The sequence below is a fragment of the Hylobates moloch genome, unplaced genomic scaffold, assembly GCF_009828535.3.
Source record: "Hylobates moloch isolate HMO894 unplaced genomic scaffold, HMol_V3 SCAFFOLD_12, whole genome shotgun sequence".
In the NCBI taxonomy this organism is placed as follows: domain Eukaryota; kingdom Metazoa; phylum Chordata; class Mammalia; order Primates; family Hylobatidae; genus Hylobates; species Hylobates moloch.
In genome coordinates this window covers 12,600,138-12,625,967 of record NW_026652287.1, presented here as the reverse complement: position 1 = coordinate 12,625,967, position 25,830 = coordinate 12,600,138, and the positions used below count along the sequence as shown (strand labels likewise).

The 25,830-nt window shown below is 50.1% G+C and overlaps 2 protein-coding genes across 5 annotated transcripts in view; one reads left to right on the top strand and one right to left on the bottom strand.

The window, feature by feature from the left end:
• The window catches only part of PXN (paxillin), a 58,404-nt gene extending 50,616 nt beyond the window's left edge, over positions 1 to 7,788 (bottom strand). For all 4 annotated transcript variants that reach the window (XM_032168530.2, XM_032168531.2, XM_032168532.2 and 1 more), the window contains exon 1: positions 7,652 to 7,788. In XM_032168530.2, coding sequence (XP_032024421.1) covers positions 7,652 to 7,664 — 13 coding nt within the window. In that variant the 5' untranslated portion in view covers positions 7,665 to 7,788. The remainder of the gene's footprint in view (positions 1 to 7,651) is intronic.
• Positions 7,789 to 24,305: 16,517 nt separating this feature from the next.
• On the top strand, positions 24,306 to 24,932 carry LOC116477830 (nucleoside diphosphate kinase B-like). The gene has a single exon (XM_032761885.2). It carries the CDS (start codon positions 24,335 to 24,337, stop codon positions 24,779 to 24,781), a length of 447 nt encoding a protein of 148 aa, XP_032617776.1. The 5' UTR covers positions 24,306 to 24,334; the 3' UTR covers positions 24,782 to 24,932.
• The last annotated feature ends 898 nt before the right edge of the window (positions 24,933 to 25,830 follow it).

Below are 25,830 nucleotides of genomic sequence, written 5' to 3'. Positions count from 1 at the left end.
GGCGGATCACCTGAGGTCAGGAGTTCCAGACCAGGCTGGCCAACATGGTGAAACCCCATCTCTACTAAAATCACAAAAATTAGTCAGGCGTGATGATGCACGCCCGTAATCCTAGCTACTGGGGAGGCTGAGGCATGAGAATCACTTGAACCTGGGAGGCAGAGGTTGCAGTGAGCCAAGATCACGCCATCGCACTCCAGCCTGGGTAACAGAGTAAGACTCCATTTCAAAAAAAAAAAAGTCTTGCTCTGCATCCCATCAGCCTGGACAACTCATCTCAAACTCCAACCAGAGTTCAGCATCTCACATGCTTCAACCCTGGTCTGATTAATGTTATCATGCTCAGATAACTCATGGGGCTGCCTCCACACCTATGGACACACACTGTCTCTGGGCCTGTCTTTTTTCTGCACAGGTCACAGCACTGTGCTCCCCATTTCCCAGCTGATAGTCAGCAGTCACTGTCACCCGAGGCCCCCCCAGCTCCTGTCTGCTCACCCAGTCCTCCCACCACCTGCGCAATCACAGGAGACCAACAGTCATTCAAGCCAACCATTGGCAGGTGCAGGCCAGCACCAAGGCCCAACAACTCCAAGCCCACCATGGAAAAGCAGGGTTTCCTTACTTTTCTCCAACTTTTCATTATAAAAGTGTCTAAGCACACAGAGAAGTTGAGAGGCCCATGTACTCTCACTTAGATTGAATGGCTGTCATTGTTTTACCATTTTGTGTAAATGCATGGCCCTTGTGCTCTCTGCCCTTTATGTGTGTATCCTTTTTTTCATTATATCATTTAAAACTAAGTTGAGCTGGGCACAGTGGCTCACGCCTGTAATCCCAGCACTTTGGGAGGCCGAGGTGGGTGGATCACTTGAGGTTGGGAGTTCGAGACCAGCCTGACCAACATGGAGAAACCTGGTCTCAACTAAAAATACAAAAATTAGCCAGACGTGGTGGTGCACGCCTGTAATCCCAGCTACTCGGGAGACTGAGGCAGAAGAATCGCTTGAACCCGGGAGGTGGAGGTTGCAGTGAGCTGAGATCGCGCCACTGCACTCCAGCCTCCGCAACAAGAGCAACACTCTGCCTCAAAACAAAAACAAAAACAAACAAAAAAACAAATAAAACTAAGTTGAGGCCAGGTGGGGTGGCTCACACCTGTAATCCCAGCACTTTGGGAGGCTGAGGCGGGTGGATCACCTGAGATCAGGAGTTGAAGACCAGCCTGACCAGTATGGTGAAACCCCACCTCTACTAAAAATACAAAAATTAGCCAGGTGTGGTGGCATGCACCCATAGTCCCAGCTACTCAGGAGGCTGAGACAGGAGAATTGCTTAAGCTCAGGAGGCGGAGGTTGCAGTGAGCCGAGATCGTGCTGCTGCACTCCAGCCTGGGTGACAGGGCAAGACTCCTCCTCAAAAAAAAAAATAAAAATAAAAAAATAAGTTGCAAGACATCATGACACTTCACTCCTAAATACTTTAGAATGCACCTAACAATAACAATATGCTCCCATAAAACCACAATACCACAATCACACAAGAAATAAGCATTAAAAGGCCATCTTTAAGGGAAGATTTGGCCACTGGGGTTCCACTGGGCCTGGCCAACCGCATGTTCTGTCTACCACTGGCCCAGCATCCAAGGCCTCCCTGGAGAGGCCAACCCTGAGCACCACTGTTAGGCAATCGGTTAGTTAGCTGGAAGACTTATCAGGATATGAATGTACACTCAAGGCCAGATATGAGACTCCCAACAAGACCCAGACTGCAAAAGGCAGAGTGGACCCCGTGAGGCTGCAGATGGAGTCTCATGGCCCATCCCAGGTGAGGAGGGCACCCTGAAGCCATTTCCATGACTTGCTTTGTGAACATTTCTGAGAAAACTCAGCTTCCTGATTCTTTCTCTTCCTCTCCCCCTCCCATAGGACATCCTTCATTCTCCACCATAAAGTTTTCAACAACTCCCTCCTCTGGATATGGGAAAGACAAGGAGCATGTTCGGGTGCAGTGGGGCTGGGGGCACAGGAAGGCTTCTGATTCCTGAGCAGAGGAGGTGGGAAGGGACCACAGGGGACCTGCCCCAGGTCCTCCTTGGCAGTGGTGCTGTAAGCTCACTGCTCTGTCTCAAGAGTAACAGGTGACTGGAGAGGTGACCAGGGAGGGAGGAGTGGGGCTTCCCCTGCAACAGGAGACACACCCCCCAGGACCCTGCATCCCATCCTGAGTGTGTGTCCCTAAGAAAGAACAAAAAGGCCAGGTGCAGTGGCTCACACCTGTAATGCCAACACTTTGGGAGGCTGAGGCGGGCGAAGAGACCACCTGACCAAATGGAAAAACCCACTCTAAAAAACTTACTGGGGTGGCCATCCTGTAACCACTACTTGGGAGACTGAGAGTATTATGAAAAGAAGTGTAAAGAATGCACCAGGCACAATGGCTCACGCCTGTAATCCCAGCACTTTGGGAGGTTGATGTGGGCACATTGCTTGAGGCCAGGTGTTCAAGAACAGCCTGGGCAACATGGTGAAACCCTGTCTCCACAAAAAAATTTTAAAAATTAGCAGGGCGTTGCAGCATGCACCTGTAGTCCCAGCTACTCGGGAGGCTGAGGGAAGAGGATCACTTGGGCCTGGGAGGCGGAGGCTGCAGACACTATCTCAAAAAAAAAAAAAAAAAAAAGTGTACAAAACAGTTGGCTGCAAGTCCTGCTCAGCAGCCAGACCACCTGGATTCAAATCCTAGCACTGCCATTCACTAGTTGTAGAACTTGGGCAAGTGGGCTCACCTCTCTGTGTCTCGGTTTCCTCACTTATAAAACAGGTAGTGATAATACTACTACTAATAAAACCTGCCTCATATGGCCAGCTTGATCCAAACAAACAATGCATGTAAGGTGCCCAGCACAGTGCCTGCACATAATAAGTGCTCAATAAATATTATGGGAAAAAGTTCTGTAAACACTGTAAAAAAGCAAAGTGCCGCCGGGCGCGGTGGCTCACGCTTGTAATCCCAGCACTTTGGGAGGCTGAGGCGGGCGGATCACGAGGTCAGGAGATCGAGACCACGGTGAAACCCCGTCTCTACTAAAAACACAAAAAAATAATTAGCCGGGCGTGGTGGCGGGCACCTGTAGTCCCAGCTACTCGGAGAGGCTGAGGCAGGAGAATGGCGTGAACCCGGGAGGCGGAGCTTGCAGTGAGCCGAGATTGCGTCACTGCACTCCAGCCTGGGCGACAGAACGAGACTCCGTCTCAAAAAAAAAAAAAAAAGAAAAGAAAAGTGCCCCCCAGGCCGGAGTACAGTGACGCGATCTCGGCTCACTGCAATCTGCGCCTCCCGGGTGCAAGCGATTCTCCTGCCTCAGCCTCCTGAGTACCTGGAAACACAGGCGCACGCCACCACGCCCAGCTAATTTTTGTATTTTTAGTAGAGATTGGGTTTCACCATGTTGGCCAGGCTGGTCTTGAACTCTTGACCTCAAATGATGCACCCACTTCGGCCTCCCAAAGTGCTGGGATTACAGGTGTGAGCCACCATGCCCAGCAGATTTTGTTATTATTAATGAAGGCACTGAGACTAGGACAACCCCGGGAAAGGCTGCAATGAGACTGGAAGTTTATTTAACCTCTAGAGCGAGGTAAAGACCCAAGAGAAGCTTCAGAGTCAGATACTCCATGCACGATGACTAAATATGACTGAGGAGGGCTGCTCAGTGGCCCACCAATAACTGTGGCCTTCCATCAGCATCTCCAGCCAAGGGTACACCCAGTCTCTTCAATGCATGACTATCACTAGGGAAGCTGGATAAAAGGAATACTGAGATATTCCCTCAAAAGACCTTGAACCCATAGTGACAGGGCTTTGGGTTCCTGTAGGCTGAGCCTTTCTCCATCAAGCTATGTCCGCCCAGGCAGCAGACAGCTTCACATATCAGAAAGGGTACCTGCTGAAGAATCAAACACACCAGGGTTTGAATCCCAGTTCTGCCCCTTACTAGCACAAAGCCCAAGAGAAGGTCTGGCACTGATGCAGAGCCCACCAGGAGGGCACCATCGCTGCATGGGTAAATGCCGCCCCTGCCACAGGCCCAACAGCTGGGTGCCCTGACTCTGCCCTAACACACAGAGGGACCATAGACAGGAAAGCCCAAAGTCCAGACTTTCCATGGAAACAGGGAGGCTCCATAGCTCCAATGCCGCAGGCAACTCCTCTGCCCCCCTAGCACTACCCCCAAGGACAATGAGGCACTGTTTTCCAAAGGGTCAAGACTGCTGAGAAGTTGAAAGAAGACATGTCCAGATTCCAGCAGCAACTGGGCACTGCCAACAGCTGGCTGTTCCCCCTGCTAGAGGATGGGAAGGCAAAGCTACTGAGTCTTGCACTGGACACACCCTTTGCCATTTCCTGGGAAGGGCCCCTAGGGCAGAGATTGTTAAAGGTATCTATCAATTACTCAGCAGGCCCCAAGGCTTATCCCCCTGGTTAGTCACCAGCACCTACCACCTCATGATGGTTAAGATAACCGGATCTGGAATTCGATGACCCTGGGTTCAAATCCCAGTACTACCACTAAACTTCCCTGAGCTCAGGTTTCCACATCTATAAAGTGGAGGGAAAACACCTCCCTTTCTGAAAGGTTGTGATACAGCTCATAAAGTGCTGAGTACAGCGCCTGTCTCCCATGAAGCGCACGTGATCATGATTAGACCACAGTTGTGGTCAAAGCCCCCACCAAGTACACTGAGAACATGAACAGAGGGAGAGCAAGCAATCGGGTTAGAAAACACAGTCAGAGTGCATCTCAGTGTTGTGGGAACTCTGTCCAGGAAACTCCGGCCAGAACTCGAACAGAGCGAACTCTGGGCCAAACCAGCATCTAAACAGTAATAAGAAAAGCCACCAAGCAGCCACCCCAAAGCACAAAGTGGAGAGAACACACAGGGAAGGGCAGAACACGCTGTGTTGATATTTTTCTGCTCAGAGAGCTATAAATTTGTAACTTATTAAGCAGCACATGGCGAGTCTGTCATTGGCAACTACAGGGAGGAGAAGAGTTCCCCATTTTTTATTAGACCAAAAAACAAAGTCACAGAGGAGGTGATGCACCCTCTGGCCTTGCTACCGGACACACCATAAACTCTCCCCTGTGTTAGGGACCAGGAGGCACACGGCTGAGAGCACGCTCAGGAGAAAAATAAAAACAAGAGGTCTGGGCTTTGTGTCCACCCTAACTAAGGAAAACAGCTGAAGGGCAGCGTGCTGAGCCGCCATCCAGACAGCTGACGGGGCCCCAGTGCAGAGGCAAATTCCTCTCCCCTCCTGCACACCCCATTCCTCCCACCCCGGGCTCCGGTCAGCCAGGCGTGGCTTGCCCCTTGGGAGCTCAGGCCAAGGAAGTCGGGCAGCCTGGATGTAAGCAACTGGAGTCTATGGTAGAAAGCAGCAGAAGTTACAGGTGACTGCCATCACCCAGTGGCAACCCCTCATTCAAGTGCCGTTACCTCCTGCCCAGGAAAAAAAGGCTTCTCGGTATACAAGAGCCTCAGATCTAGGAGCTAGGAATTAGGCTTCCAGTTATGGTTTTGTCATTTCATGGCTGTGCAGCCTTGGGCAAGAGAATCAGCCTCTCTTAGTCTCAGCTTTCTCAATCTGTAAAAAAGGCAGGTAGTCATGACAGCATTGGCTTTAAGGCGGAATCTGATAAAAGGGTTGTTGTGAGAATACCACAAATCGAGGTACAGGAAGTACTCCACAAACAGCAATTTAAATCCCTACAATCCCCTCTCCCATATACAGTACTCTCTTTCCTTTCAGAACTCAGTTTCCTGGCCCTAAATGGAAGACTGTCAGAAGACAGGAATTCTGGATTTCGATGGCGAGCTCTACAAAGACTTTCTCAGTCCTTGAAACAGCACTGGGACTGCCGAGAAGCAACTGAACTGCACCAGCATTTTAGAAACTGTAATCCCAGTTCCCACTGGGAAAGCACTGAGACTCTTAAATCCTGGTTCAAAGAACATCCCCCAGCCTCCTTCCAGCTGAGCTATTTTTATGTGAAAAAAAAAAAAAATACCTGCCTGGAAGCCATGCCAACCTTGAGCACACTGGAAAAATGGGTGCCAAGCCTGACCCAAAGGCAGAACCATGCTTGGCAGCCATCTCACTCTGCAAAACAGGCAGGACCCTACACCACCCCCAGCTCCAGGATCTCGGGGGCACCCTGATCCCAAAAGGAAGCTGGAGGGAAGCAGTCAAGTCCAGCGCCTACAAATAGCCAGTCTTAACTTAGTGCCCGGCGCTGCTTGGTAGAGGTCCATCAGTCCTGTCTGCTGAATCTGCTCCTCAGAGCCTGGGACAGAGGAAGCATCAGTGGTCACACAAGCCACCCACAGTCCAGAGAGGAAAGACAAGGCTCCTACAGAGAAGAAACGTTGCCCCCCTCCTCACCTCCCAAGCTCAGGGCCCTCCAGCTACAGGCGTGAAGGGGAGGGAGAGACAGCGAATCCTCCCACTCCTTCGTTTGCGCCACCCAAGGCATTCCTAGAACCCTGGCACCAACCCCCTTGGGTTTAGAGTCGGCTTCCAGGAGATACTTTCTTTCCCCTAACACCAGATCAAGACGAGACTGAAAAGAGTAGCCTTGGGGCTCCAATAACAGGAAAACAGGAAAACTCTGTTCTGGGCATCCTGTCCTCTTTTACCTGCGTGGCTTCCAGCAGGGCCTGACGCCGAGAGGGTGGAGGGGACCCTGCTAGCCAGGACACGTTCAGGGATGGTCGTACCTTGGGGCCCACCTCCCACCTCATTCCCCTGGCATTTCACCAGAATCTAGGGGTGGGGAGAGAATCAGGACTCCCAAATTACCGTTCTAGACTTAGATACCATGGAAGACGGACTGGTCTGTGAATTGAGGGGCTGGTCCACAGAGTGGGGAGGGCAGTGAGAGAAAATGAGTGATGGGTCCTTGAAACGGGTGACCAGATTTGAGGTGGGGGGTCAGGACAGCAGGCAGACTGGGAAACTTGTCTTTGAAATGGGGGTGTGGTCATCACACGCTCATCTCTAGCTTTTGCCTCTGACTTGTGAAATGAAAGGGGTGGGCTCCGAGGGGTTATCCCTGAAGGCGGGTGCCAGTCTGTGAAGTAGGGGGCGACCCTGGAGGGACGGGGAGCAGGTCGAGGAAATAAGGGAGCAGCTCATGAGATCGGGCAGCTGCTCCCCGAGTTGGGCGGTCCATCTGTGAGGTGGGGGTGGGGAGAGGTCTGCGAGGTGAGGGTCCCGTAGCTGACGAGGTGGTCTGCCGCAGGAAGTCTCGTCCCAGCAGCGGACGGGGTGGGTCCCTGAGGCGGGGGCTGGTCCCTGGGGCCCTTCTGGGAGATGGGGGTGGGTCCCCGAGGTCGGGGGTCCAGAGGTGAAGCCGTCCCAGACGGGGGGTGGCTGCTGTGCGGTCGGTGCCGGGGCCTGCCTGGCCCGGGACTGAGGCCCGGTTAGAGATCCCGGTCCCGCGGAGCCCCGTCCGGCAAGGACGGGAGCTGAGGCCGGGGCCGCAGAGGGTGAGATTCCGCGGCCCCCGCCGCTCGCTGGCGCTCGCCCGGCCCCGAGCTGCGTGCCTCTCGCCTCCTCCTCCCTCTGCCTCCCGCTCACTCACCGAGGTCGTCCATGGCCGGACCACAGGCGCCGGCTCAGGGTCGCGCTAGCTGCCCGTCCCGGGGCCGCTCCTCTATGCCCCGCAACTTTTCCGCCGCGAGCCTCGGCCCGGAACGGAACGCGCCGCCGCCGCGCGCGCCCGCGCCCGCCGCGCGCCCCGCCCCCGGCCGCCCCCTTGTGCACGCGCGCCCCGCCCCCGGACACCCCCGCGAGCTTGCTGGTCCCGCCCCCGCCGCGAGCCCTGGCAGTGGGTGTCTCTGGGCGGGGCGGTGGCGCCCCCTCGCGGCTAAGCGGGCAGGTGGGCGGCTCCCAGGCCTCCAGCCACTCCCATCCATCTTTCTGTCCCTCTCAAAGTCACTTGCCTGACCCTGCGGATGACAAATCCTTCCACAGTCAGCCATGTGTCTGTGCATTCGTCAGCCACTCGGTCATCACATGCCTGTCCACTGGACAGTCAGTTTTGCCCACCTGTCCGTCTGTCACCTGTAGGTTACCACCCAGGAGGACCATAAATCAGTACCAGGCAAGGCCCGGAGCCCGTGGCTGACCTTTCCTGGGGTCGTCCTCTGGATCGACGGCAGTGCAGCTCGCAGTTCTCACCCCTTCTGGCCCAAACCCAATACCTGTGTGGTTCCATCTCTCTTAATATTACTTCCACACATCCACCCTCCCTAGACACTTTTCCAAAACTGCATGGGGCAGAGGAGACCCCAGATTAGACATTAAAGGGAAAACTACAGGAAAGTCACACCCAGTGCTCCCACACACTTGGAAATTGGGTAATAATAACAGCTACCATTTATTGAGTGTCTGAATAGACAGACACTATATAGCTATTCTCTAAATTAATCCTCCTAGAGGTAGTTATTATTATCCCATCATTGGTCCTTCCCTACCCGTTGGGATGGGTGATGGCAGTTTGTGGATTTTACATAAAACTGCTCTGCAAGTACAGCTTCAAGTTCCCCTTGTCCCTCAAGAATCCAGGCCTTCTGGGTCAGGTCAGGTCCTCCAGAAAGCAGATGAGATGCTGAGATAAAGCTAGGGGTAATGCCTGTGACAGAGAAGGGGAAATAAGCAGGGTTGGGCAAGAAGACTCAGATCTGACAGACAGGTCAACCCATCAGGGAATTCCAGGACAAAAAAATGAGAAGTCCCCTTGGGCAGAAGTATCCGGGTTCCAATGCTCCCACCATGTTCAGTCATTTTGTAAAGGCAGATCCAAGCCAAGAATGTGGCTGCCACATTCTCCTATAATAAATTCAAGAGCGGCCGGGCGCGGTGGCTCACGCTTGTAATCCCAGCACTTTGGGAGGCCGAGGCGGGTGGATCACGAGGTCAGGAGATCGAGACCACGGTGAAACCCCGTCTCTACTAAAAATACAAAAACTTAGCCGGGCGTGGTGGCGGGCGCCTGTAGTCCCAGCTACTCGGAGAGGCTGAGGCAGGAGAATGGCGTGAACCCGGGAGGCGGAGCTTGCAGTGAGCCGAGACTGCGCCACTGCACTCCAGCCTGGGCGACAGAGCGAGACTCCGTCTCAAAAAAAATAAATAAATAAATAAATTCAAGAGCAAAGACTGTTCCTCAAACACTCTATTGCGTGCTTTTCCAACATCTTGCACATACCTCTATTTTGTTTTAGTTTTTGTTTTTGTTTGAGATGGAGTCTCACTCTGTCCAGGCTGCAGTGCAGTGGTGCAATCTCAGCTCACTGCAACCTCCGCCTCCCAGGTTCAAGTGATTCTCCTGCCTCCTCCTGGGATTACAGGCACATACCACCATGCCTGGCTAATTTTTGTATTTTTAGTAGAGACAGGGTTTCACCATGTTGGCCAGGCTGGTCTTGAACTCCTGATCTCAGGTGATCTCCTGCCTCCTGGTGGGATTACAGGCGCGTACTACCATGCCTGGCTAATTTTTGTATTTTTAGTAGAGACGGGGTTTCACCATGTTGGCCAGGCTGGTCTTGAACTCCTGATCTCAGGTGATCTCCTGCCTCCTGGTGGGATTACAGGCGTGTACTACCATGCCTGGCTAATTTTTGTATTTTTAGTACAGACGGGGTTGCACCATGTTGGCCAGGCTGGTCTTGAACTCCTGACTTCAGGTGATCCGCCTCCCTCAGCCTCCCAAAGTGCTGGGATTACAGGCGTGAGCCACCACGCCCAGCCTGTTTTTGTGTTTTTAAGACACAGTCTTGCTTTGTTGCGTAGGCTGGGATGATGAATAAGACTAACATGACGTCTACCTTCTTGAATCTAAAGGTGCACGCAAAAGAGCAAAGCGGCTAGCATGAAGGATGAGTAGCCTCGCCCCACTCCCAGCTGTGTGGAACAGCATGTGCAAAGATCTGTAGACAAGACATTTAATACTGACCACAAGCCTAGGAGATGAGCACTGTTAGCCCCTTTTACAGCTGGAAGAGTTGAGAGTCAGAGAGGTTGAGTTACTCAAGGTCATACAGCTAATAAGTAAGGAAACTGAGATTTGAACCTGGGGAGGCTTATGCCAAGGCCTCATTATGAAACGGCTAAGTGAAACTGCTAATAACTTAGACCAACCTCAGGGCATACACTTGTCCACTTCTCCAAAGGTCTAAAACCTTTCTTTTTCAAAGCTGTGTGGTCTGGAAATGCCAAGGCACCCATTGAATGGGCAAGTTTCTCATTGGTATGTGGAGTTCTAAAGAGAACTGAAGCTTCAGAGATGAGTGCTGGTGAACTCAAACACTCAGGTCCCTGCCAGGGATTTCCTCATGTAAATCATTCCTAAACCCCCATTTCCTCCCTGGCTTCCTTCTTCCCTCAGACTCTCACCCCACAGCAATTAAACTTGGTGTCTAGTTCAGGCTGCTACAACAAAATACTGCAGACCGAGTGACTTATAAGCAACAGAAATCTATTTTTTCACAGTTTTGAAGGCTGAAAGTTCAAGATCAGGGTGCCAGCACAGTCAGGTTCTGGTGAGGGCCCTCTCCTGGGTTGCAGACTGTTGACTTTTTGTATCCTCACATGCCTCAAAGAGGGTCCCTTTTATAAAGGCACTAACTAATCTCTTTGGCCCTCATGATCTAATCACCTCTCGAGGCCTCACCTCCTAACACTATCGAATTGAGATTAGATTTCAAGATATGAATTTTCAAAGATATGAACATTCAGTCCCTTGCATTTGATAAAATCAATCAGGTTTTTTCATTCTTCCTAAAGATTAAACGACATTGACAGAGCAGATGGACAACCCTGCTGACTTCTTGCTAGTGGTTCATCTTGGGCAATTTACTCTGTGCCTCAGTTTCTTCCCCTATAGAAAGGTTAATAGTAGCTACCTCTCAGAATCTTCATAGTACTAAGTAAGAAACTACACACCCAGTACTTAGAATGGTCCTTGTCACCACAAAATAACACTCTTAACTCAGCAGTAGAAACAGAACTCGACCAGGCGCCATGGCTCACACCTGTAATCCCCGCACTTTGGAAGGCCAAGGTGGGCGGATCACTCGAGGTCAGGAGTTCGAGACCAGCCTGGCCGACATGGCGAAACACCATCTCTACTAAAAATACATAAACCAGTAATCGTTTCGAGGGTGAGGCAGAGAATCACCTGAACCAGGAGGAGGTTGCAGTGCGTCGGCCATGATCCAGCCTGCAAGGAAGGAAGGAAGGAAGGAAGGAAGGAAGGAAGGAAGGAAGGAAGGAAGGAAGGAAGGAAAGAGAGAGAAAAGAAACAGAATGCAAGCCGGATATGCAATCAAAACTTTTCTTTTTTTTCTTTCTTTTTTTTGAGACAGAGTCTCACTCTGTCTCCCAGGCTGGAGTGCGGTGGCATGATCTCAGCTCACTGCAACCTCCGCCTCCCAGGCTCAGGTGATTCTCCTGCCTCAGCCTCCTGAGTAGCTAGGATTACAGGCACCCGCTATCACACCCAGCTAATTTTTGTATTTTTTTAAGTAGAGATGGGGTTTCACCATGTTGGCCAGGCTGGTCTTGAACTCCTGACCTCAGGGGATCCCACCTGCCTCACCTCCCAAAGTGCTGGGATTGCAGGTGTGAGCCACTGCTCCCGGCCCAATCAAAACTTTTTTAGCCAAGTGCAATGGCATATGCCTGTAGTCTCACCTACATGGGATACTGAGGCAGGAGGATTGCTTGAGTTCAGGAGTTTGAGTCCAAACTGGGAAACTAGCAAGACCTCCTCTCTAAAAAATATCTTTAAAAAAATAAAAGAAACAGGCCAGGCATGGTGGCGCATGCCTGTAATCCCAGCACTTTGGGAGGCCAAGATGGGTGGATTACCTCAGGTCAAGAGTTCGAGACCAGCCTGATCAACATGGTGAAACCCCATCTCTACTAAATATACAAAATTAGCTAGGTGTGGCGGCACATGCCTATCATCCCAGCTACTTGGGAGGCTGAGTCAGGAGAAACGCTTGAACCCGAGAGGCAGAAGTTGCAGTGGGCCAAGATCGTGCCACTGCACTCCAGCCTGGCTTACAAGAGCAAAACTCCATCTCAAAAAATAAAAAATAAAAAAAATATGGCCGGGCATGGCGGCTCATGCCTGTAATCCCAGCACTTTAGGAGGCTGAGGTGAGCAAATAACCTGAGGTCAGGAGTTCAAGACCGGCCTGGCTAACAGCCTGATCTACTAAAAACACAAAAATTAGCCGGGCATGGTGGTGGGCACCTATAATCCCAGCTACTCCAGAGGCTGAGGCAGGAGAATCGCTTGAACCTGGGAGGTGGAGTTTGCAGTGAGCCAAGATCGCACCACTGCACTCCAGCCTGGGGGACAGAGTGAGACTCCATCTCAAAATAAATAAATAAATAAAATAGATAAAATTAATATATTTTATTTAATTCAATATATCCTCAATGTTGCCTGGCACGGTGGCTCACACCTGTAATCCCAGCACTTTGGGAGGCCAAGGCGGGAGGATCATGAGGTCAGGAGATCAAGACTATCCTGGCCAACATGGTGAAACCCTGTCTCTACTAAAAATACAAAAATCAGCTGGTGGCACGTGCCTGTAATCCCAGCTACTTGGGAGGCTGAGGCAGGAGAATCACTTGAACCAGGGACTCAGAGGTTGCAGTAAGCTGAGATCGCACCACTGCACTCTAGCCTGGCGACAGAGCAAGATTCTGTCTCAAAAAAAAAAAAAAATCCTAAATGTTATCATTTCAACTTGTAATCAATATAACAAAATATCAGTGAGATATCTTATTTTTTTGTATGAAGTCTTCAAAATCCAATGTGTATTTTACACTTACAGCACATCTCAATCCAAATAGCCACATTTCTTTTCTTTTTTTTTTTTGAGACAGGGTCTCACTCTGTTGTCCATGCCGGAGCAGAGTGGTGAGATCGAGGCTCACTGCAGCCTCAATCTCCCAGGCTCAAGTGATCCTCCCATCTCTGTCTCCCGGGTAACTGGGACTACAGGCACATGTCACCACACCTGGCTAATATTTTTTATTTTTAGTAGAGATGAGATTTTGCCATGTTGCCCAGGCTGGTCTTGAACTCCTGGGTTCAAGCCATCCGCCCACCTCTACCTCCCAAAGTGTTGGGATTACAGGCATGAGCCACTGCATCTGGCCCAGCTAGCCACATTTTAAGGACTCAGTAGTCACATGTGGCTAGCAGCTACTGCATTGAACAGTACAGTTTTAAATGTCAGCTGTCATCATTATTTTGGGTTTTTTTGTTTGTTTGTTTGTTTTTTGAGATGAAGTCTCACTCTGTCATCCAGGCTGGAGTGCAATGGCACGATCTCGGCCCACTGCAACCTCCGCCTCCAGGGTTCAAGCAATTCTCCTGCCTCGGTCTCCCAAATAGCTGGGATTACAGGCGCACGCCACTACACCCGGCTAATTTTTGTATTTTTAGTAGAGATGGGGTTTCACCATGTTGGCCAGGGTGGTCTCGAATGCCCGACCTCGTGATCCACCCACCTCGGCCTCCCAAAGTGCTGGGATTACAGGCATGAGCCACTATGCCTGGCCTATTTTGGGGGTTTTAACCTAAAAATCATTTCCTCAGAAAACTGTTCCCTGACCTGCTGAACTACATCAGCCCTGTTATTAAAATCTTTTTTTGGGACAGGTGTGGTGGCTCACACCTGTAATCAGCACTTTGGGAGGCCAAGGCAGATGAATCACCTGAGGTCAGGAGATCAAGACCAGCCTGGCCAATATGGTGAAACCCACCCCGTCCCCCGTCTCTACTAAAAATACAAAAATTAGCCAGGTGTGGTGGCACACACCTGTAATCCCAGCTACTCGGGAGGCTGAGGAAGGAGAATCGCTCAAACCCAGTAGGTGGAGGTTGCAGTGAGCTGAGATCGCACCATTGCACTCTAGCCTGGGCAACAGAACAAGACTCCCTCTCAAAAAATAAAAATAAAAATAATAAAAATAAAAATAAATAAAACTTTTTTTTTTTTTAGCATTCTAGAAGCACTCATCATGATTATAATTAAATAATTCCTGGCCGGGCACGGTGGATCACACCTGTAATCCCAGCACTTTGGGAGGCCGAGGCGGGCAGATCAGGAGGTCAGGAGATCGAGACCATCCTGGCTAACATGGTGAAACCCCGTCTCTACTAAAAATACAAAAAAAAAAATTAGCCGGGTGTGGTGGCAGGCATCTGTAGTCCCAGCTACTTGGGAGGCTGAGGCAGGAGAATGGTATGAACCCGGGAGGCAGAGCTTGCAGTGAGCTGAGATCGCGCCACTGCAGTCCAGCCTGGGCGACAGAGTGAGACTCCTCTCAAAAAAAAAAAAAATAAATAAAAAAAAAAAAAATAAATAATAATAATAATAATAATTCCGGCCAGGCATGGTGGCTCATGCCTGTAATCCCAGCATTTTGGGAGGCTGAGGTGGGCAGATCATGAGGTCAAGAGTTAGAGACCATCCTGGCTAACATGGTGAAACCCCGTCTCTACTAAAAATACAAAAATTAGCTGGGTGTGGTGGTGCATGCCTGTAGTCCCAGCTACTCAGGAGTCTGAGGCAGGAGAATGGTGTGAATCTGGGAGGCGGAGCTTGCAGTGAGCTGAGACTGCGCCACTGCACTCCAGCCTGGCGACAGAGCGAGACTCTGTCTCAAAAATAGTAATAATAATCATTCCTATTAACTTGTTATTTGTGTTTGTCTCCTACTAGACTCTAGGCTTCAGAAAGGTGCAGACCATTTGCTCATTGTTCTATCCCAGTGCTGGCATACAACAGGTGCTCAATAAAGATTTGTTGGGTGAATAACATTTATGAAGCACACACTTAATGAATTAGCCTTAGCACTGCATTAACTGAAGTTGGGAAGAAAGAGGTTAAGAGAAAAAAAGCAGCCGGGCACGGTGGCTCACACTTGTAATTCCAGCACTTTGGGAGGCCAAGGTGGATGGATCACCTGAGGTCAGGAGTTCAAGACCAGCCTGGCCAACATGGCGAAACCCCGTCTCTGCTAAAAATACAAAAATTACTGGCCAGGCGCGGTGGCTCACGCAGCTCCCAGCACTTTGGGAGGCTGAGGCAGGTGGATCACCTGAGGTCCGGAGTTCAAGACCAGACTGACCAACATGGAGAAACCCCATCTCTACTAAAAATACAAAATTAGCCAGGCATGGTGGCACATGCCTGTAATCCCAGCTACTCGGGAGGCTGAGGCAGGAGAATGGCTTGAACCCGGGAGGCGGAGGTTGCTATGAGCCGAGATTGCACCATTGCACTCCAGCCTGGGCAACAAGAGCGAAATTCTGTCTCAAAAAAAAAAAAAATTACCTGGGCATGGTGGCACGTGCCTGTCATCCCAGCTACTAGGGGAGCTGAGGCAGGAGGATCGTTTGAACCTGGGAGGCTTGCTGTAAGCCAAGATCGTGCCACTGCACTCCAGCCTGGGCAACAGAGTGAGACTCTGTCTCAAAAAAAAAAAAAAAAAAGACAGAGAGAGAATAAAAGCAGATCCAGAAGAGTCAGTTCCAGAGCTTATAATATAGATGTGGACATTTTCTTTACAAAAGCAATAGTTGGTCATCGTGGGAAAACAGCTCAAAAACTCAAATAAATGGCCAAGCACAGTGGCTCACACCTGTAATCCCAGCACTTGGGAGGCTGAGGCAGGAGGATCATTTGAGCTCAGGAGTTCCAGACCAGCCTGGGCAACATAGTAAGACCTCTTCTTTATTTTTATTTTATTTTTTATTGGATTTCCTTTCAGATTCAGACCTACAGATATCTTTTAAAGTAAAAAAATTTTAAAATGAATAAACTAAGATGAAAATTACAATTATCCATAATCCAAAAATAAAGAATGACCAGTTGTAGATTTTCCAGAGCATTCTTTTACACACAAAAAACATACACGTTTTTAGATATAAAACATTAAATATACATTTGAATATTTTTGCACACTGTTTTGAAACTTGGTTTTCTCATTTATGCATTTATCACTACTTTGTTTTTTGTTTGGGTTTTTTTTTTTTTTTTTTTGGGATAGGGTCTCCCTCTGTCACCCAGGCTGGAGTACAGTGGTGCAAACACGGCTTACTGCAGCCTCGACCTCCCAGGCTCAAGTGACCCTCCCACCTCAGCCTCCTGAGTAGCTGGGACTACAGGTGTGCACCACCACATCTAGTTATTTTTTTTAATTTTTTGTAGAGCCAGGGGTCTCCCTATGTTGTCCAGCCTGTTCTTAAACTCCTGGGCTCAATCAGTCCTCCAGTCTTGGCCTCCCAAAGTGGTGGAATTACAAGCATGAGCCACTGTGGCCAGTCCAGTGTGAGCATCTTTTCATGGCATTTAACATTCTTCTGAAACATCAATTCCTTGGGTAAAACAGCATTGCATCGTATAATTGTACCAGGATTTACTTAGCCAATCTCCTGATAAAATTTAGTTAGTTACAAATTTTCACTATAATCAGCAATGCTAGGAGAACATCCTTGTAGTTAAATCTCAGAGCACTTCCTTAATGATTTCCTGCAGATCAGTTCTTAAGGAGTGGAAGTGTGAGGTTAAGTGTCGCGTTAGTCCATTTACTTTGTGTTGACAAAGTGTGGTTTGTAACAGCTGTATCTAGATAAATATATCATGTATATTTCATGAGTACTGAGTTGACACGCAACACTGTAGGGTGGTCCCAGGCATAATTCTCTCAAATGTAGTGTGACTAACTGCCACTGGTGGAATGAAAGGTTGTAGCTAGCACAAAGATTTATTTTATTATTTTATTTGTATTTTTTGCAGAGACAGAGAGGTCTCACTTTGTTGCCCAACTGGTCTCAAATTCCTGGGCTCAAGGAGTCCTCCCACCTCGACCTCCCAAAGTGCTGAGATTACAGACATGAGCCACCATGCCCAGCTCAGCTTTTTTTTTTCTTCTTCTTCTTTCCAAGAGAGAGTCTCGCTCTGTCGCCCAGGCTAGAGTTCAGTGGCATGATCTCGGCTCACCGCAAGCTCCACCCCCTGGGTTCACGCCATTCTCCTGTCTCAGCCTCCCGAGTAGGTGGGACTACAGGCGCCTGCCACCACGGCTGGCTAATTTTTTGTATTTTTAGTAGAGATGGGGTTTCACCGTGTTAGCCAGGACGGTCTCGATCTCCTGACCTCGTAATCTGCCTGCCTCGGCCTTCCAAAGTGCTGGGATTACAGGCGTGAGCCACCGCGCACGCCCAGATTCCTTACTTTATGTGTTAGAAAATTATCTAATTAGCACATAAAACCTGTGATGGCTCCCATATTATTTATTTATTTATTTATTTATTTATTTTTGAGGCGGAGTCTCGCTCTGCCGCCCAGGCTGGAGTGCAGTGGCGCGATCTCGGCTCACTGCAAGCTCCGCTCCTGCCTCATCTCCGAGTAGTGGGATACAGGTGCCCCACCACCCGGTGTTTTTTTATTTTTTAGTAGAGACAGGTTTCAACCGTGAGGCTGGAGTGCAGTGGCGCGATCTCGGCTCACCGCAACCTCCACCTCCTGGGTTCACGCCATTCTCCTGCCTCAGCCTCCCGAGTAGCTGGGAATACAGGCGCCCGCCAACACGCCCGACTAATTTTTTGTGTTTTTAGTAGAGACGGGGTTTCACCGTGTTAGCCAGGATGGTCTCGATCTCCTGACCTCGTGATCCGCCCGCCTCAGCCTCCCAAAGTGCTGGGCTTACAGGCTTGAGCCACCGCGCCCGGCTGGTGGCACAATCTTGGCTTACTGCAACCTCCGCCTCCCGGGTTCAAGTGATTCTCCTGCCTCAGCCTCCTGAGTAGCTGGGACTACAGGCACCCACCACCATGCCCAGCTAGCTTTTGTATTTTTAGTAGAGATGGGGTTTCACCATGTTGGCCAGGATGGTCTTGATCTCTTGACCTCATGATCCACCTGCCTCGGCCTCCCAATGTGCTGGGATTACAGGCGTGAGCCACCGCGCCTGGCCCGGCTCCAATATTATTGTTTAGGATAAAGATAAGGTTTTTTTGTTTGTTTGTTTTAAAGTGGGTCCACTTAAAGAAAACTATGTAGGGGAGCTGGGCGTGGTGGCTCACGCCTGTAATCCCAGCAATTTGGGAGGCCGAGGCAGGCAGATCACGAGGTCAGGAGTTCAAGACCAGCCTGACCAACCTGGTGAAACCCTGTCTCTACTAAAAATACAAAAATTAGCTGGGCATGGTGGCACGTGCCTGTAATCCCAGCTACTTGGGAGGCTGAGGCAGGAGAATTGCTTGAACCTGGGAGGTGGAGGTTGCAGTGAGCCAAGATCACGCCACTGCACTCCAGCCTGGGCGACAGAGTGAGACTCTGTCTCAAAAAAAAAAAAAAAAAAAAAAAAAAAAAAAAAAAAAAAAAAAAAAAACAGAAAAGAAAAAGAAAACTATGTAGGGACAGGCACAGTGGCTTATGCCCATAATCCCAGCATTTTGGGAGTCTGAGGGCTGAGGAGGGTGGATCACCTGAGGTCAGGAGTTCAAGACCAGCCTGGCCAACATGGCAAAATGCCATCTCTACTAAAAATACAAAAATTAGCCAGTGTGGTGGTGCGGGCCCCGTAGTCCCACCTACTTGGGAGGATCACTTGAGCCTGGGAGGCAGATGTTGCAGTGAACCGAGATTGTGCCACTACACTCCAGCCTGGGCGACACAGCAAGACTTCATCTCAAAAAAAAAAGATTTGAACTAGAATTCCAGTTTTCTTCAGTTCCAAGTTCGGGATCCTGGGAGAGTCTCTCTTAGCCTCAGTTTTCTCATCTGTGAGATGGGGATATTGAGAATTCTTCTCCATATGGCATGCCTGCCTGGAAGGGCTTATAAACAAAGAATTGTGGCTGGGCATGGTGGTTCATGCCTATAATCCCAGTACTCAGGGAAGCTGAGGTGGGCAGATCACTTGAGGTCAGGAGTTTGAGACCAGCCTGGCCAACATGGTGAAACCTCGTCCCCACTAAAAACACAAAAATTAACTGGGTGTGGTGGCGCACACCTGTAATTCCAGCTACTTGGGAGGCTGAGGCAGGTAGAATCACTTGAACTCAGGAGACAGAGGTTGCAGTAAGCCGAGATTGGGCCACTGCACTCCAGCCTGGGCAACAGAGACTCCCATCTCAAAAAAAAAGTTGAAGAAAACAAAGAATTATAAGGTCAAAAAGGATCTCAAGAGATTCTCCAACCTTTTCTCAGGTGAAGGGGGCTGGATTTCCACCTTCATTCTCCTCTCTATCACCTAAGGACCCCACATGTTGACCGGGTGTCCACCTGGAAGTCATCCTCTGCTCCTCCCTGTCCTCACTTTCCACACCCAGTTCTGCCTGCCCATCTGCAAAGTGTAGCCCAACTCCAACCCCTACCCCCTCATTTTCACCTCTGCAATTGTATCTCTAGGTGCAGCCACGCACTACCCTCTCTTGCCTGGGATTACTGCATGAACCTCCAAACTGGACCTCTATTGTCAATTTTCTACCCAGAAGCCAATAAGCCAATGTTATCTTTTTAAAAAAAATTTTTTGAGATAGAGTCTTGCTGTATCACCCAGGCTGTAGTGCAATGGCGCAATCTTTTTTTTTTTTTGAGACGGAGTCTCGCTCTGTCACCCAGGCTGGAGTGCAGTGGCGCAATCTCGTCTCACTGCAAGCTCCACCTCCCGGGTTCACGCCATTCTCCTGCCTCAGCCTCTCCGAGTAGCTGGGACTACAAGCGCCCGCCATCACGCCCGGCTAATTTTTTTTGTATTTTTTAGTAGAGACGGAGTTTCACCGTGGTCTCGATCTCCTGACCTCGTGATCTGCCCGCCTCGGCCTCCCAAAGTGCTGGGATTACAAGCGTGAGCCACTGCGCCCGGCCGCAATGGCGCAATCTTGACTCACTGCAACCACCACCTCCCAGGTTCAAGCCATTCTCCTGCCTCAGCCTCCCAAGTAGCTGGGACTACAGGCAAGCTACCACGCCCAGCTAATTTTTATTTTTAGTAGAGACAGGGTTTTGCCATGGTGGCCAGGCTGGTCCTGAACTCCCAACCTTGGGTGATCCACCCCCCTCGGCCTCCCAAAGTGCTGGGATTACAGGAGCCACGGCACCAGCCTAATGTTATTTTATATTTATTTATTTATTTATTTATTTATTTATTTATTTATTTTGAGATGGAGTCTCGCTCTGTCGCCCAGGCTAGAGTGCAGTGGCGCAATCTCGGCTCACTGCAAGCTCCGCCTCCCGGGTTCATGCCATTCTCCTGCCTCAGCCTCTCTGAGTAGCTGGGACTATGGGCACCCGCCACCACGCCCGGCTAATTTTTTTGTATTTTTAGTAGAGACGGGGTTTCACTGTGGTCTCGATCTCCTGACCTCGTGATCCGCCCGCCTCGGCCTCCCAAAGTGCTGGGATTACAAGTGTGAGCCACCGCGCCTGGCCTATTTTTATTTATTTATTTATTTATTTTGAGACGGAGTCTCACCCCGTCGTCCCGGCTGGAGTGCAGTGGTGCGATCTTGGCTCACTGTAAACTCCGCCTCCCAGGTTCAAGTGATTCTCCTGCCTCAGCCTACTGGGTAACTGGGATTACAGTCACACGACACCACACCTGGATAATTTTTTGTATTTTTAGTAGAGACAGTGTCTCACCATGTTGGCCAGTCTGGTCTCGAACCCCTGACCTCTGGAGATCCGCCCCCCTCGACCTCCTAAATTGCTGGGATTACAGGCGTGAGTACTCAGCAATGTTATGTTTTTTTTTTTTTTAATCAACTTTACTGGGCTAAGTGCAGTGGCTCATGCCTGTAATCCCAGCACTCTGGGATCTTGGCATAGCTGATCTCAGATCTTGGCATAGCTGTTCACGTGCTACCTCTGTGGGTCCTGAACATTTTATCTAAAGTCTCCCCGTACCCTACCAAATCAGACTCCTTACCCCGGTATTTGTTGAGGTTCACCTTCTGCCAGTATATTCTGCGTTTATTTGTGTACTTGTTTATTATTTGTCTCTGCCTCCCCCATTAAAATGTCAGGGCTATGAAAACAGGGACTATGTCTGTCTTGTTTGCTGCTTGTTCACCAGCATCTGGAATGGTAGGTTTGAGTAACTATTTTTGAACGAATGAAAGACTGGCGACATGGAGATGCCAGGAGATGAGTGAGCTGGGCTGCATAATTAGTTGTAGCATCAGGATGAAAACCCCAATGACCTGGCCCCCAGCCCAAACCTCTCTCTTCTTTCTCAGCAGGCCATTCACAGATCTTCCCAGGACTGACACACAAGACAGTACAGGGGTCTTAACTGCAGTGTTTTTGTTTTTGTTTTTGTTTTGAGACGGAGTCTCGCTCTGTCGCCCAGACTGGAGTGCAGTGGCGAGATCTCAGCTCACTGCAAGCTCCACCCCTCGGGTTCACGCCATTCTCCTGTCTCAGCCTCCCGAGTAGCTGGGACTACAGGCGCCCGCCACCACGCCCGGCTAATTTTTTGTGTGTGTTTTTAGAAGAGACGGGGTTTCACCGTGTTAGCCAGGATGGTCTCAATCTTCTGACCTCGTGATCCACCCGTCTCGGCCTCCCAAAGTGCTGGGATTACAGGCATGAGCCATCATGCCCAGCCCGTTTTTTTGTTTGTTTGTTTTCTCCGAGTTGGAGTCTTGCTCTGTTGCCCAGAGCTGGAGTGCAATGGCACAATCTTGGCTCACTGCAACCTCCGCCTCCTAGGTTCAAGCAATTCTCCTGCCTCAGCCTCCCGAGCAGCTGGGATTACAGGCGTGAGCCACCACACCCGGGTAATTTTTGTATTTTTAGTAGAGATGGGGTTTCACCAAGTTGGCCAGGCTGGTATCGAACTCCTGACCTCGTGATCCATTTGCCTCGGCCCCCCAAAGTGTTGAGATTACAGGCGTGAGCCACCATGTCCAGCTGCAGTGCTGTTTTTAAGAGCAAGAGACTGGAAACAACTCAAATGTCCATCAATAGGGGGTTGGTTAATTAAATCACATACAGTTCTACAACGGAAAATTAGCCACAGAAAAGATCCCAGGAAGCTCAAATGTACTGATACGAAACAGCTTCCAAGATCTGAAAACATAACACTGAACAATGTAGGTAACGTGTATATCATTTGTGGGAAAAAGTGGGATACGATATGTTTATAAGATACTTATACAGGCTGGGGCGTGGTGGCTCACATCTGTAATCCCAGCACTTTGGGAGGCCAAGGCAGGCGGATCACGAGGTCAGGAGTTCGAGACCAGCCTGGCCAATTTGGTGAAACCCCATCTCTACTAAAAATACAAAAATTAGTCGGGTGTGGTGGCTCACGCCTGTAATCCCAGCTACTCGGGAGGCTGAGGCAGGAGAATCACTTCAACCCGGAGGGGGAGGTTGTGTTGAGCAGAGATTGAGCCATTGCACTCTAGCTTGGACAACAAGAGTGAAACTCCATCTCAAAAAAAAAAAAGGTACTTATACAAGGCTGGGTGCAGTGGCTCACGCTTATAATCCCAACACTTCGGGAGGTCGAGGAGGGTGGACTGCTTGAGCCCAGGAGTTCCAGATCAACCTGGGCAACATGGTGAAACCCCATCTCTAAAAAAAATACAAAAAAAGTTAGTTGGACATGGTGGTGGGCGCCTGTAGTCCCAGCTGCTCAGGAGACTGAGGTAGGAGGATCACTTGAGCCCAGGAGGTGGAGGACGCAGTGTGCCACTATACTCCAGACTGGAGGACAGAGTGAGGCCGTGTATAAAAAAAAAAAAAAAAAAAAAAGATAAAAAAGATACTTATACAAATTGGAACAACTCTGGAAGAATGCACACTACCAATGTTAACTGGCTAGGGGTGGGGCTGGAGGAATGGGGTGGCTGGGAATCAAGAGTAGAAAGGAGATTTCACTAAGTACTCTTTTGCATAGTTTGAATTTTTTGGGGGGGCGCAGAGTCTTGCTCTATCTCCAGGCTGGAGTCCAATGGCACGATCTCGGCTCACTGCAACCTCCGCCTGCTGGGTTCAAGCGATTCTCCTGCCTCAGCCTCCTGAGTAGCTGGGATTACAGATGCGTGCCACCGTGCCCGGATAATTTTTTTGTATCTTTAGTAGAGATGGGGTCTCACCATGTTGGCCAGGCTGGTCTTGAACTCCTAACCTCAAGTAATCTGCCTGCCTCGGCCTCCCGAAGTGCTGGGATTACAGGTGTGAGCCACTGAGCTGGGCCCACATATGTAACTTAATCTATTGCTAAAACAAATTAATATTTTACAAAAATAGGCCAGGCACAGTGGCTCACACCTGTAATCCCAGCATTTTGGGAGGCCGAGGCGGGCGGATCACGAGGTCAAGAGTTCTAGACCAGCCTGGCCAACATGGTGAAACCCCGTCTCTACTAAGAATACAAAAATTAGCCGGGTGTGGTGGTGCACGCCTGTAATCCCAGCTACTGGGGAGGCTGAGGCAGGAGAATCACTTGAACCCAGGAGTGGGAGGTTGCAGTGAGCTGAGATCACACCATTGCAGTCCAGCCTGGGTGACAAGAGGGAGATTCTGTCTCAAAAAAATAAAATTAAATAAATAAATAAATAAATAAATATTTTTTAAAAAGGACATTTAAAAAAATGTCACTACTGGCTGGGTGTGGTGGCTAGTGCCTATAATCTCAGCACTTAGGGAAGCCAGGCGGGAGGATCGCTTGAGTTCAGGAAAACAGCCCATCTCTACAAAACATTAAAAAATTATCCAGCCGGGCGCAGTGGCTCACGCTTGTAATCCCAGCACTTTGGGAGGCCGAGGCAGGTGGATCACGAGGTCAGGAGATCGAGACCACGGTGAAACCCCGTCTCTACTAAAAAATACAAAAAATTAGCCGGGCGTGGTGGCGGGCGCCTGTAGTCCCAGCTACTCGGAGAGGCTGAGGCAGGAGAATGGCGTGAACCCGGGAGGCGGAGCTTGCAGTGAGCCGAGATCGCGCCACTGCACTCCAGCCTGGGCGACAGAGCGAGACTCCATCTCAAAAAAAAAAAAAAAAAAAAAAATTATCCAGTTGTAGAGGTGCCAACCTGTAGTCCTAGGTACTGGGGATGTTGAGGAAGGAAGATCGCTTGAGCCCAGGAGTTGGAGGCTGCAGTGAACCATGATCATACCATTACACTCCAGCCTGGGTGACAGCGCCAGTCCTCGTTTCAAAAAAGAGAGGAGCGCAGCGCCGCCGCCCGGCCCCTCCAGCTTCCCGGACCATGGCCAACCTGGAGCGCACCTTCATCGCCATCAAGCTGGACGGCATGCAGCGTGGCCTGGTGGGCGAGATCATCAAGTGCTTGGAGCAGAAGGGGTTCCGCCTCGTGGCCGTGAAGTTCCTCCCGGCCTTTGAAGAACACCTGAAGCAGCACTACATTGTCCTGAAAGACCGCCCATTCTTCCCTGGGCTGGTGAAGTACATGAACTCAGGGCCGGTCGTGGCCATGGTCTGGGAGGGGCTGAACGTGGTGAAGACAGGCCAAGTGATGCTTGGGGAGACCAATCCAGCAGATTCTAAGCCAGGCACCATTCGTGGGGAGTTCTGCATTCAGGTTGGCAGGAACATCATTCATGGCAGTGATTCAGTAAAAAGTGCTGAAAAAGAAACCGGCCTATGGTTTAAGCCTGAAGAACTGGTTGACTACAAGTCTTGTGCTCATGACTGAGTCTATGAATAAGAGGTGGACACAGCAGCAGTCTCCTTTAGCACGGCGTGGTGTGTCCCTGGACACAGCTCTTCATTCCACTGACTTAGAGGCAACAGGATTGATCATTCTTTTATAGAGCATATTTGCCAAAAAAGCTTTTGGAAGCTGGAAAAAAGAAAAAGAGAGAAAGAGAGAAGGGAAGGGAGGGAGAGAGGGAGGGAGGGAGGGAGAGAGGGAGGGAGGAAGGAAGGAAGGAAGATAGGGAGGGAGGCAGGGACGGACGGATGGAGGGGAAAGATAAATAGAAAGAAAGAGACACAGACGGGCCGCGAGCGGTGGCTCATGCCTGTAATCCCAGCACTTTGGGAGGCTGAGGTGGGCGGATCACGAGGTCAGGACATCGAGACCATCGTGGCTAATACAGTGAAACCTCGTCTTTACTAAAAATACAGAAAAGTAGCCAGGCGTGGTAGCACGTGCCTGTAGTCCCAGCCACCCGGGAGGCTGAAGCAGGAGAATCACTTGAACCCAGGAGGCGGAGGTTGCAGTGCGCCGAGATTGTGCCACTGCACTCCAGGCTGGGCGATAGAGTGAGACTCTGTCTCAAAAAAAAAGAAAGAAAGAAAGAAAGAAAGAAAAGAAACGCAGTACAGACACTAACAAGAGGGGCCTCAACCGCTCAAGAGTGATTCAACTGAGACTTGAAAACGTTTCCTGGAAAAAAGCTAACCCTAGCTTGATGTTTTGCGAAAGGGAGGCTGTGGGAAGAGCATTCTGGAAGGAGGGGTTGGTATTTGGAAAGGTATGCCGAGGGCCCCAGAATAGGGGTAGTAAGACGGAAAGTTTCCAGCCTTCCCTGGCTTATCTCAAGGAGGAGCCTCATGGCTCAGAGGGTGGGTCCTACCAGGCACTTCGGCCCTCTGGGGGAGACCCCTCGTGTCCAGGAAACCCAAAACAGGCAAGGGTTTAAATCTCAGTTCTGGCTGGGCGCGGTGGCTCACGCCTATAATCCCAGTACTTTCCAGGCCGAGGCGGGTGGATCACTTGAGCTCAGGAGGTCGAGACTT